We start from the raw sequence: 13,358 nt of genomic DNA, 5'->3' as shown, positions 1-13,358 counted from the left end.
AACAAATCAGTAGTTGCTAGTGATTAGAGGAGGTGATGTGTGACCACAAAAGGGCAGCAACCTGAGAGAGGTTTTGGGGTAATGGAACTTGTCTGTATCCTGATTGTGGTGGTAGTTACATGTGTTGAAGTTCATAGAACTAGACACCAAAATACAGTTGATTTTACCTGCTAATTTAAAAAATAAAATTTAAAGTGACTTTCCTAAGTTCAGCAGCAGAAGAGAAATAGGATTTTTAAGAAGCTTTCCAATTTTAATATGTGTCCAATTAATTAGTTTTAATTGAATAAATATTTCTCTTTCTTCATAAAATTGCAATCATCATAAAAATAAGTTTGGGGAAACGGACTTTGGCCCAGTGGTTAGGGCGTCCGTCTACCACATGGGAGGTCCGCGGTTCAAACCCCGGGCCTCCTTGACCCGTGTGGAGCTGGCCATGCGCAGTGCTGATGCGCGCAAGGAGTGCCGTGCCACGCAAAGGTGTCCCCTGCGTGGGGGAGCCCCACGTTCAAGGAGTGCGCCCGTGAGGAAAGCCGCCCAGCGTGAAAAGAAAGAGCAGCCTGCCCAGGAATGGCGCCGCCCACACTTCCCGTGCCGCTGACGACAACAGAAGCGGACAAAGAACAAGACACAGCAAATAGACACCAAGAACAGACAACTAGGAGAGGGGGGGAAATTAAATAAATAAATCTTTAAAAAAAAAAAAAAAAAAAAGTTTGATTATATCTATAGTCCAGGTTTTAGGGAAACAGGCAATCTCACATCATGTCAGTGGTAATAAATTGCTACACGTTCTTTGAATGAATATTTATCACTAAGGAAATGCAGAATGTGTATACTTTTGGCCCAACATTCCACTTCTAGGAATTTCTACTATCGATATATTTGCATAAGAAGCAAGAATATACATACAAGCATATTTGTTGTAGTATAAATTATAATAGCAAAATACTAGGAACAGCCTTGATGTCCATTAGTAAATAAATTATATACATGCATAAATTAACAGAAAGCCATTTTTAAATGGCCAATCATCAATTTTTTATATTAAAAGATAACAAAAATTATTATTAAGAAAAACATAAAGGTAAATGAGAGGTAAAAAGGCCTTATATGTGGTGGGACTTATAGTTACATAAAAATTCCCAGAAAGATACATAAAATATGATTAACAATAGGTATCTCTTTGCAGTGGGCTTGGAGGCAAAAGAGGGAAAGGAAAAAATAGCTTTGGTCTTCATTTTAAACCTTACTGAAATGCAAATGATATTATTTTAAAGCTTTTTTTAAAACACTATTAAGAAATAATACTCTACTTTGGAATCTGTGTTCCTGAGTGTGATGGAGTTGGACTCGGATGTGACCTTTTTACACATGCCTCTTCTGTCACTTTTACTGAACCTGTTGCTGGCACTGGGGTTGGTGTATACCCAGGAGACTTCAATCTCTGGAATGGCCATGTGCCAGCTGGGTCCCAAGCCTCAGCAAAGTTGCAGCTCCTACTCTCCGGTTTGTTGGACTTACACAGGTCAGGTAACAGGGAGGTGAAGATGGTCATCCACCACACCAGGGAACTGAGAGTGCCTACAACTGTGAGCAGGAGAATTGCTAACGTCAACCATATGGGATCTAAGCCCCTTCTCGATATAGAGGTAGAGGAAAAATCACCAACCCAGGGTCCACAGGATGGAGGAATAAAATATGGATTAGAGTGAACTTAATGGTATTCTACTATGAAACTATTGTGGCTAGTAATGGAAGAAACTGTAGCATTGATCTGAAGAAAGTGGCCATGAAAGTTGCTGAGGCAAGAGAAAGGGAAGAGGAGATGAGATGTGGGGGCATTTTGGGGACTTGGAGTTGTCCTAAATGATGTTGCAGGGACAGATGCTGGACATTATATATCCTGCCATAACCCACTGAATGGACTGGGGGAGAGTGTGAACTGCAATGTAAACTGTGGTCCATGCAGTGCAGCAATGCTCCAAGGTGTACTGGCTAAATGCAACGAATGTGCCACAATGATGAAAAATGTTGTTGATGTGGGAGGAGTGGGGATGTGGGGTGTGGGATATGTGGGAAACTCTTATTTTTTTTTTTTTTTAAGATTTAGTTTTTTATTTATTTTTCTCCCTCTCCCCCCTCAGTTGTCTGCTCTCTGTGTCCATTCATTGTGTATTCTTCTGTGACCGCTTCAATCCTTATCAGCAGCACAGGGAATCTGTGTTTCTTTTTGTTGCGTCATCTTGTTGTGTCAACTCTCCATGCATGCAGTGCCATTCCTGGGCAGGCTGCACTTCTTTTCACACTGGGCAGCTCTCCTTACAGGGCGCACTCCTTGCACGTGGGGCTCCCCCATGCAGGGGACACCCCTGTGTGGCACGGCACTACTTTCACACATCAGCACTGTCCATGGGCCAGCTCCACATGGGACAAGGAGGACCGGGGTTTGAACCGCGGACCTCCCATATGGTAGGCAGACACCCTATCCATTGGGCCAAGTCCACTTCCCTTATATTTTTTAATGTAACATTTTTTTGTGATCTATGTATCTTTTTTTTAAAAAGACAATTTAATTTTAAAAAATTTTTTTAAAAAGAAAGAAATAATAAAGCATCTATATGGCATTTGTTAATCAGGACAGTTGACTTTCAACCAGTTGCAGGAACACTAATAGAAATATCTTAATAGGGTTAAAGCAAAGAACCTGAATATCTGCCATCTGCTTTGAGCAAGATGGGAATGGGAGAGGCAGCTACTCTCAGTATGCCGTCATTGCTTACCAAAAGGCAGTTGGAGAATAAAAGGCATATTGGAGGAGAAAGCAGACTAGGGTTCTGTAACCAGGTCCTTTTGGTAAATCTATGGATGATTCCCAGGGGTTGGACTCAATTTCTTGGGGTTAATAGAAGCCCTTGGTGTGTGTTTTAAAAATTCACAGTAAAGTTAGCATTTCCAGGAGTTACGACAAGAACACAGAAATTCTTGACATTAGAAGACATCACCATCAACAACAGGGAAGCGGACTTGGCCCAGTGGTTAGGGCGTCAGTCTACCACATGGGAGGTCCGCGGTTCAAACCCCGGGCCTCCTTGACCCATGTGGAGCTGGCCCATGCACAGTGCTGATGAGCGCAAGGAGTGCCGTGCCACGCAGGGGTGTCCCCCGCATAAGGGAACCCCATGCGCAAGGAGTGCACCCATAAGGAGAGCCGCCCAGCGCGAAAGAAAGCGCAGCCTGCCCAGGAATGGCACCGCACACACGGAGAGTTGATGCAGCAAAATGACGCAACAAAAAGAAACACAGATTCCTGCACGCTGACAACAGAAGCGGACAAAGAAGAACATGCAGCAAATAGGCACAGAGAACAGACTAACCGACGCGGGCGGGGGAGGGGGGGGAAATAAATAAATAAATCTTAAAAAAAAAAAAACAAAAAACGAGGTTTGTGATCTTGAGAAAATCGTGTGATTTTTTTTGTGCAGTGATGTCCTTAAATGGACAACAGGAATCAGATGATGGGCAGAACCCTGCCAGTCCCTAGATTCAACAAGTCACCCTATCTGGTTTATAAATGGAATTTGATGCCATTCTTTTTTTCAGATTCAGATTTTATGTTATTAGATTGACATGGGCTATAGTTCAACATCAATCTTGAAACTCTTTTTTACAAACCATTCTAAATTTTCAGTTTGGTTCTCAGCCTTGCTTACCGCAGAGACAAAGCTCAAGCAGCAAACTCTTCACAAATTTTAAATCTTTCTTCTATTCATTGTTTAAATATACCTTATTTTAGAGTTAGAGTCATTATTTCAAAAATTTGTCTTGCCTAAGAAACAGAGGAAAATATTTCATGATTTTTAAGAACCAAAGTCAAGGAATCAATTAATATTTTAAAAAGTAAATATTTTAAAATAGATAACATTATCAAAACGTAGCAATTAAGAGAGGAAAGCTAGACCTGAGCTATTTTTTCTCAGGCATGTTAGTTCATTCTCATTATCCTATACATCATAATACATGAAGCCTCCAGAGACCTCTCTCCTACCACGTCAACTTGGATGCCCCAACTTTTTTCCAGCCTTGCTTCAAGAGCCTGGTCTCCCTAGAATTCCCGAGCCCGCTGCTGTCCCTGTTTTCACCTTAATGCAGCCCCTTCCCCGTCCTCTCTCTGCACCACCCACTGCCCACAGCAGCCATGGTGCTGGCTTCCCTGGAACAATCTTGCTTTCTTTCCTGCACTGCCCAGTCAGTGTCTGCTTGGGAGGCAGTGGTTGGGGGGGGACGGATTAGGCAGAGGAGGAAGGCGCAAGACACCGAGGCAGGCAGGGCCAAGGAGGGAGGAAGGGAGAAACAGGGAGAGGAAGAGAGGGGGAAAGAAGAAAAGCAAGGAATAGATAGGTTGGCTGCTAGTTTTCAATCCATGCATAATTTCTTCCTTTTCCCACCTGAAAATCCTGCCCAGAATCATTTCTTCAGAAAAAGAAAAGGATTCCTGGAATGATGGCAAGCGACATAATATGGGCTAAGCTGATCTGTGATAAGAAAGTGATCCATGGCCTACGCTTTAAGGCCCTGGGAAAAGTTGACATGGAGGGATAAATGGATTTCAGGGCAGGCAGTGTATTTCTGAGGTGCATTTCAGAAGCTCTCCTCCAAACCATACATGAAAGCAGGCTGAAAGGCCTGGGTACAGAACAAAAAGCCTGCCCCCCAGGGCCACCAGTCAACACCCACCTCACAAAGGCCCCGGAGGCCCCCGGGGGTTCTAGGGTTTGTTGTTACCCAGGCCAACAGGCTCCAAGAGCTCCTGAGCATAAAGGCAGGCCAGCACACCAGCTCTTAAACGCAATTACCCAGAAAAAAACACGTGGATAATATATTCTTACTTCAGTTTTAGTCAGTTTGAGGAGTAGAGTTACCAGTGAGATTTTGGTTTCCTAGACATTCCTGCTTCTCTCCGACCCCTTGGACTCGACCTCATTGACCCTGAACCGTTTCTTAGCAACCTCCACAATCAAAAAGAATCAAGCCCTGGGTGTTATGGCCAGTGGACATTCAACCATCCAATTCCAATGCCCCCACTCCAGCCAAAAGATGAGGGGAAGATGGTGGGATGGGGAGGGATGGGAGAGACACAGGGGCAGGAGGCAGCGTGACCTCAGGGAGGCCCAAGGCCAGACACCGAGGGAGGAGTACCCCACAGTGCTCACGTGGAGAAAGAGCTAAGCCCCACCACTCCTGTATTTTCCACTCCATCCATCCCCCACTCTGGCAGAAGAAACTTTCTTGAAGAAACAGAATCCGTTTTCAGACATCTCATGGCAAATGTGAAGCCCCGGGTTGACACTTACTTTTCATTTGCTTGCAGATGGCCTTATTAGGTTCAAGCCAGTGCTGGGGAGAGAGAAAAAAGCAGAGACTTTGGGTCAAATTGCTGAACTAGACAATGCATACTGGATAACTGAAAGGTATTTAAAGAAGATATTCTTAGAATTTCCCACAGTACAGTCTTGGTTCTGATAGATATTCTAAGTGTTCCACACTGAAAAAATCAGCATGGGCAATTTGGCAATAATAATAACACGGGCAAGGGTATAAATTACAGAGCTTTAATACTCTCTGAGTAATAGTTGAGTCACACAGTTGGTAGGAGAGAAGGACAAAAGAGATAATATGCAATTAAATGGCATATTCTAGTAGTTCTAGTTGGCCCCTCGGTGATTCTCTGAGCTCCATTGCTCTGGGCAAGCCACAGATGGCCAAAGACTTTGAGCATCTGACATCCCCGACCTCAAAGAGTCAGTCTAAGATAGCATCAGTGTCCAGGTCCCCTCCAGGCCAGCCTCCTTTAAGACTGCTGTTAGGCCAAGCCAGCGTTAGCCCCACAACATGCATGGGTAGAGAGGGACAAATGATCTTAGATGTCTTATTTTCAGGCACCTGAGGTCATCAAGAAGAAAAATCAGCTTCATCATAATACAAAGACGCCTAAAGACCAAAATTGCATTACTGACTGGAATTTGGTGTAGGCAGCATGCTGGTCCCAGCAGCCAGGCCCCTCCGCACGACGTGTAAAGAGAGCCAGGAAGCTTTTGATATTATGAACTCGGATCCAGAGTCTACTGACAGACTGGCAGGAAGAGTCACTTTATCCACCTTAAGTCTACAAGGATGATAAGAGGGCACTAGCGGGTATCAGTCATGAGGTCGGAGCCCTCACTTTTGGGGCGCCCCCCTGCTTGACTGATCCCGGAGAGGAAGGGAGAGGACTCCCACCATCAGGTGAGATTTTCCACCTTGAAGCTGTACCTCATCTGGGTCATCCAGTAAGCTGGGAGGCTCTGCGTTACCCTTATTGTTTGATGTAAGGGCACAACCATATGTTTTAACAAGAGCCAGCAGTGGCTGAGTGTTTACTAAGAGTTTCCAGGCATTTTCTTATTTGGTCCTCTCTACAATCCCATTTCCAGCTGAGGAACCCGTGACTTAGGATGCTAAACAACTGCCTAAAGTCCCAGCCTTAGGTGAAGCTCGTGATTCCAGAGGCTGCCTTCTTAACCCCTTGCCCTGGGGCCTCCTGCCTGAGCGGTTCACTCTAAGATGCATGTTCTCCTTGCTGAACAACCCCTATTCTCCCAGGAACTAAAAACTTGAGTGGGCCAGATGGGGAGTTTCCAGTCCAAGGTGTCAGATCTCTACCATCTTCAAAAACAATAACAGGGATCTTCTTGTTCTTTTCAGCATTATGCCAAGTCCAACATAACCATCCACTTACCCCTGACATGCTGCACAACAAATTAAATAGCAAGTTTCTTTGCTTCTGGCCAAAGTGATATCAACTCACTTTGGTAATCCTTATTATCTCCTTCTAACCAGACATTGTGATTGGTTTTTATACAGTTATGATTGACCCATGGGTAATCAACTGCTTCTATCACTTACTCACTATAAAACCTTGTGCAAGGGAAGCAGATGCAGCTCAAGTGATAGGGCCTCTGCCTTCCATATGGGGGGACCCAGGTTCAATCCCTGGGGCTTCTTAGTGAAAAAGAAGAAGAGAAAGTGTGCCTGTGAGGCCAGCCAGTGCCCACGTGGCGAGCCGAGTGCCCACGCAGCAAGCCAAGTGCCCATGTGAGTGCCCGTGTGGCAAGCCGAGTGCCTGCATGAGAGCCCGTGTGGTGAGCCAGTGCCTGTGCAGTGAACCGAGTGCCCATGTGGTGAGCCAGTGCCCGCACAAGTGAGTCACACCGCAAGATGATGATGCAACAAAATAAACGAAGGGGAGAGTCAAGGTGAAGCACAGCAGAGACCAGAAACTGAGGTGGCGCAATGAACAGGGAACCTCTCTCCACATCAGAGGCCCCCAGGATCGAATCCTGATGAATCCTAGAGGAGAAAGGCAAGAAGAAAAAATAAAAAGAGAAAGAGATAGAGAAGATCACACAGCAAATGGACACAGACAGCAAAAACAGCAGGATGGGGGAGGGGGAGAGGGAAGAAGAAAAAAAAAACCTTGTGCAAGATTTAACCTCTGTATGCCAGTCCCCACAAATATAAAATGGGAACAGTAATATTATCTCCCTTATAAGGTTGTCATGAGGATTTTAAATGAGTTCATAAATGTAAGACCCTTAAATAGTGCCTGGCATGTGTCACACACTCAATAACGAAGCTGTGATTTTTCATTGGCAGAACACAACTTTCAACATAGGGAATCCATGAAGACAAATACTAAAAGGGGCCTCTGCTGATTAAATTCCTTTTCTAGAAATAAGTAAAAAGTGTAATTTAAAGGTAAGGACAGAAAACAAACAATAGCGGCCAGAGATTACTGATTGCTATGGTTCCACAGAGAAGGATCACTGGTCATTTCGCCAATAAAATCTACAATAGAAATAGACTTCCTGAACTCTCCTTGCTTGGCATGCTTTGAACGCCTTAGCCCTTCTCTCCCTAATTCCCATCTGCTTCTCCAACTTCTCTCTGACTCCAGAGACGACAAGTAAGTTTCATTTTGTATGCCACCAATTAAGTGCTGGTGACCTCCCAGCCGGCCGTGAGGAGGAGTCCAAGGCCGCCTGAAGGCTCACCGAGAATGATGCGAGGAAGGATCGGCTCAGTCTGCACGCAGAGGTAGAGAACATTCAAGCATGCCTGCAAGGGATTCGACATCTGTGTCCTAAATAAATTATTCTCACCAAAGGAACTGGCCCCCTCCTTGTCCTAAGCTATACACACTTTGCAGTTTCTGATCAGTGCCTCCCTGCTCTTCCACATCTTAAACCTGCATTGCAGGTGCTGCATACCTTGATTACCTACATCTATGGTGTAATCATTACTATTTTTTCCAAGACGACTATTCTTTCCCCATGGGATATTCAAGCGGTATGTGGCCCTAAGAAAAATAAGCCAGCAGTTCCAAGGGATTATAGGAAATCATTTCTTCAAAGGGGGTCAAGCGCAATTTGTTAACATATACTAAAATTTAAAGACCTGATTGGCCTATGGCCCAACAATTCCTTTCTTTTCTCATTTACCCATGTGAACAAGGAGGCACATCACAAGGATTTTCCTGGCAATATTTTATAAAATTAGAAAATATCAGAAATAACATTAATGGCTGTCATCAGGAAAACAGCTAAATGAACTGTGGTCTGTTCCTATCTAGCTGCTCCGACCACAGTGTTTGAAATGAGGTAGAACTTCAGATGCAGTATGGATGGATCACTAAGGCACACTGTGGGATTCAAAAAAGTGAACTGCAGAATGCAATTAGTTCCCAAAGTATGCGCTGAAGGGCTAGGGAAACACATCTGTCAGACACCGTGCAAAGTATAAGCTCAAGGTAGTTCACAGTTTCAATATAGTACAAGAGATTGTGCTATATTCCTTTCAATGTCATTTTTTCGATGCCGGGTTTTCGGCAGATGCTGGATGAAAAACAAGTAGCACACAAAACTCGGCATGGAGCAGCCAATGAGCGTGGTGGTGTCCAAGCCGATTTCTAGGACTGAGAAACGTGTGGTGTCCAAAGGCACTCACATCCTGTTAGCGAGCAATTGTGCTCACCTGAGGATGAAATTGAACTAACATTTTCTTGCAGTGGATGTGTATTCGTTCATAAATGGCCACTAAGTTGTTAGGACACAAAAGTTTAGCTAGTTGTTTGGATCTAACCATCAGTATATGGGATTGTTAGGTATTTCTTTTGGTCTAAGGGTCACCATGAAAAAATTACTAAGATTCTAAGGGAGCCATAAACCCAGAAAGTTTAGGAACCTTGAACTATGGTATGATATAATTAACCTGTTTTCTTTTTAAAAAATTGATAATAATAAAAGCACAAAACATTGCCAAATATTTTTAAAGAACACGTATATAAGCATCTAAATATATATTTAAAGCTCTGAAATGGTACACAAGAAACTGACAGCAGTGGGTGGGTAATGGGGTGGGAACCTGGATTTAGGAGTGTTAAAAGAAACTTCAGTTTTATCTGTGATATTTTAACTTTAACCTTTTTACATGTATTCATGCATTACATAAATAGTAAAAAAATCAAATTAAAAAAAAAAAGTCAAGCTCCATTCAGAAAATGAATGTGGATTACATGTAATTTAGACTCAAGAGGAAGAATTTTACAGGTAACAGGAAGATAACAAATCCAACTGAGCCATCAGACTTAACACCCGGGAACCAGCCAGCCTGGAGTCAAAGGCCAACTCTGACACTAGCTGTGTGACCTCAAATGCTTTCCTCACTTATAGCATCATCATGAGGTTCAAATGAGTTAATTCATTAAGAAGCCCCTAGGACAAAGCTTGGCACATAGAAAAGGCTCAACAAACACCAGCTCCCGCCATCTTCTTACACTCATGGGAAGGGACTCCAGAGCTGGTACAATGGTGAGCCTATCTTTGTCAATCTCTTCCTGTACCACCTTCTGCAGCACTTTCCCTTCTGCTCCCCATGAAGAGAGTGTTTATCTGGATAGTTACAATACCAGCTGTTAGCTCATCCTCTCTCGCTTCCTCCCCTTCTCCCATCTCCTCCTTTTCCCATTCTTCCTTCTGGAGTTGTGGTAAGGAAATGAATTGGCCAATAAAGATGAGTCTGGACTATGCCAACAACTCCTGCTATTACTGGATGCAAAAATGGATTACAGGGAAGCGGATGTGGCTCAACCAGTTGGGCATCTGCTTACTACATGGGAGCTCCTGGGTTTGGGTCCCGGTGCCTCCTAAAGAAGAAAAGCACATGACTTCACCCACCACACCTAAAGCTAGACACTCACACCTACCACAACAAGAGCTAGATGCCACACCCTGCCACAACGAACAGATGCCTAAATGAGCAGATGCCACAGGCCAGCAGACACTGCAGCCTGCAGGAAGCGGTTGTGGCTCAGGCTGTTGGGCACTCACCTCCCATGTGGGAGGTCCCGGGTTCAGTTCCCAGTACCTCCTGGAGAAGGTGAGCAAACAGCGAGCAGACAGACAAGAGAACCATCTGGGGCAGGGGGGGATAAATTAAAAATAAAACAAAGTAAAAAATAAATAAGTCTTTTTAAAAATGGATTATACTTGTGTGAAAAAATAATAACCTTGATGCGGTGTGCTTGGTAATTAGATACAAGGCTTAGAAGATTTATTGCATAGCTACTTTCCTTTTAATTGCTACATGGAGTATATATTATTTGGATTTTTTTATTAAAGAGCCTGTTTTCTTAGTGGAAACTGATTTTCCCCAAGAGGTGCAGAAAGGGAAGCCTGCCAACAAAATATCTGAGTTTGTGGTTGGTTTGCTATAGTGGAAACCTTCATTTCCTCCACTTTCGTTTAGAAAAAAAATTTCCAAATGCTCAGGAAGCTAAGACCCAGTCATGAATTCTTAAATAAAAAAAAAAAACTTAAGGAGTAGGATGAACCAGAGGACGCATAGCTTAGCAAGGTGACAGGAAGGTTTCCACAGCAGATACTTTCAGGGCGAAGCACAGGCCCCTCAGTCCTTTTCCCTTTTGGTATCCAGAGGCCTGACTCTTTTTAGGAAGACTGTCTTCAGCTTTCCAGAATCCATTACAGGGCGTAGAATTGTGCCCCTGGTGCCAGGGCATCCCTTACGTAATACCTGACAGGTGTGGAGGTATAAACGCCTCTGCTCCTTCATGCCTCAGCCGCGAAGACTGTAAGGCGTGACCCGCACTGACTGCAGCCCCCCCATCTCTGCAGAGCTTTGCCTGATTGGCCTCCCTCTCGTCCCCGTCCCAACCCCCCACTCCCTTACAAGTCTTTTCCTGAGACCATTTCCTCATGAGCCACTTAGACTGGAATTTTTACCTCAGGGTCTGTTTCTGGGAATGGGACCCGAGACAGCCTCCCACCTCGCCACCAAAAACTGCCCTCGCAGAGCTCACAGTTCTTCCCTTGGAGGTTGATTCCTTTGGCCTGCAGCTTGGACCCTGGTGGCTGACAGAGCCCCTGGGAAGGGTCCCAGCATAAGAGGACTTGCAGTATTGGGCTATCTAGCCCGGCCGCACGTCAAGCCCTTCCTCAGAGCAAATGTATTTTGATGAAGAACAGCTTGAAGAAAAAGAGAATGAGTAGGAGAAAGTGATACAAAGTGGGTGAAAAGCAGAGAGGCTTAGACCCTCTTGGTTCTAATTTGCTTATCCTCACACTTGGAGGGGGGAGCGCAAATTAGAAGGCCTCCAGGAATCCGTGAACTCACCGTTCCACACTCTAGGGGCCTGCAGGACGAGGGAATGTCTGACACACGTTTCTCTCTTCTTACTCTTGGCTAGGCCCAACTACACTTAGTCAGACAAGATCATTCTTCTCTTCTCCATCATAGAAATAATGCATTTCTTGCCAACATTCTGTTTTTGGCATGTTTCGGGGGAAAGAAGGTGGATGTGAAGCAGTGATTTGTGACTAAGTAGATTGATTTTTAATTTGGTAGCTGAGGAGACAAAAAAAAAAAAAAAGGCTTCCCAAAGTAAACAATGTAACACTTAGTTATCTTCAAAGGTTTGGCTTCCACTGAAATTGATTCAGCTCCTGATTAAAGAATAAATCACTGGCCTCTCTGCCATTCTTCTCAAAACCCCTGGTGCCCTGAACCAGAGGCATTTGTAAGCCAGAAAAATGTGTTAAATAAACAACGGGGCTTTAAAAAGGATGACAGTACCTCCCTGAATAGGAGATTCCTTCTCCTCTCAATAGTAACCAGACCCAAAATCTGACCAGTTCCCATCACGGACCTGAAAACATGGCCCGATTCTCATATCCCAACCGGACAAAGCCCCAGAGCAGCTAAGTCCCTGCATTATGTGGGCAATGTTTGCCATTTGCAGACCTCTTGGCCTTTGCTGGGGAAAAAGAAAAAGAATGCCATCTGAATGAATGCAGCCGTAAAAGTGTTCTGGAAAGCAAAGTTAGGGCCAGCCCCCACTCACTGAGCTACCAGTAACGATGGTTTCCACTCCAGCTTCAATAAAATCTGCAAAATAACAGTAACACCAACAAGCTGCAGATCAGGTGTGCTCAAAAGTTATTGCCCACTTGGAAGCAGATCTATGTACAAATCTGCCTTGTCTCGGCGTGGTGTTTTTTGTTGTTGTTCCTTTAGCCATAACTGCTTTTGTGTTCTAGGGTCTCAGGGTCGAGGAAAAGAGAAGCAAGAACCAGAAGAAAGACTGTATGAAGTAGAGGAGTGGGCAGGAAGTCTAAGAAGGCACAAGCATCCATTCAGCAACATCCACCGCCTTCCCTGGTTTCGATACTCTCTAGCCATGGGTAGGTAAGTTTTGTCTGTGAAGGACCACAGGGTAAATATTTTAGGCTTTGTGTGCCATGCAATCTCGGTCACAACTCACCTCTGCCACTGGAGCATGACAGCAGCCATAGACAATATGTAAATGGATAGAAGTGGCTGTGTTCCCATTAAACTTGATTTATAAATCTGCCCAGACCCCTGTATGCCAGCCCCTGCTCTACCCCCTAGAAATCCTTCACGTACCCTTAAAGCAAAAAAACAGGGGTAGGGGGAGTAGATGTAGCTCAGTGGTTGAGTGCCTGCTTCCCACACATGACCTCCTTAAAAATAAAAAAAAAATTTTTAATTAAAAAAATATATATATATAAACCAGTGGGAGACTGACAATAGAACAGGTGATAAAAAGACTTATGGTTGGTTATTTTAAAGCACATTAAATGCAAACATAAAAGAAATTATGGGATCCCTTCTAGCTTCTTATAATGGGATTTATCACTGTGAAACATTTGCTATTATACCATATAAATTTGGCAATAGAGTCATTAAACTGTTCTAAGGTCAAAGATCTCCTAAGTTGCCAG

General features: G+C 44.1%; 1 protein-coding gene across 2 annotated transcripts in view; it reads right to left on the bottom strand.

Annotated features, from left to right (window-relative positions):
* FRMD3 (FERM domain containing 3) overlaps positions 1-13,358 on the bottom strand; it is a 293,104-nt gene that overhangs the window by 127,645 nt on the left and 152,101 nt on the right. For both annotated transcript variants that reach the window (XM_004449475.5, XM_004449476.5), the window contains exon 3: positions 5,355-5,397. In XM_004449475.5, coding sequence (XP_004449532.1) covers positions 5,355-5,397 — 43 coding nt within the window. The remainder of the gene's footprint in view (positions 1-5,354; positions 5,398-13,358) is intronic.

This window comes from Dasypus novemcinctus, chromosome 8 (genome assembly GCF_030445035.2).
Source record: "Dasypus novemcinctus isolate mDasNov1 chromosome 8, mDasNov1.1.hap2, whole genome shotgun sequence".
Taxonomy (NCBI): Eukaryota; Metazoa; Chordata; class Mammalia; order Cingulata; family Dasypodidae; genus Dasypus; species Dasypus novemcinctus.
This window is presented reverse-complemented; position numbering and strand designations above follow the sequence as displayed.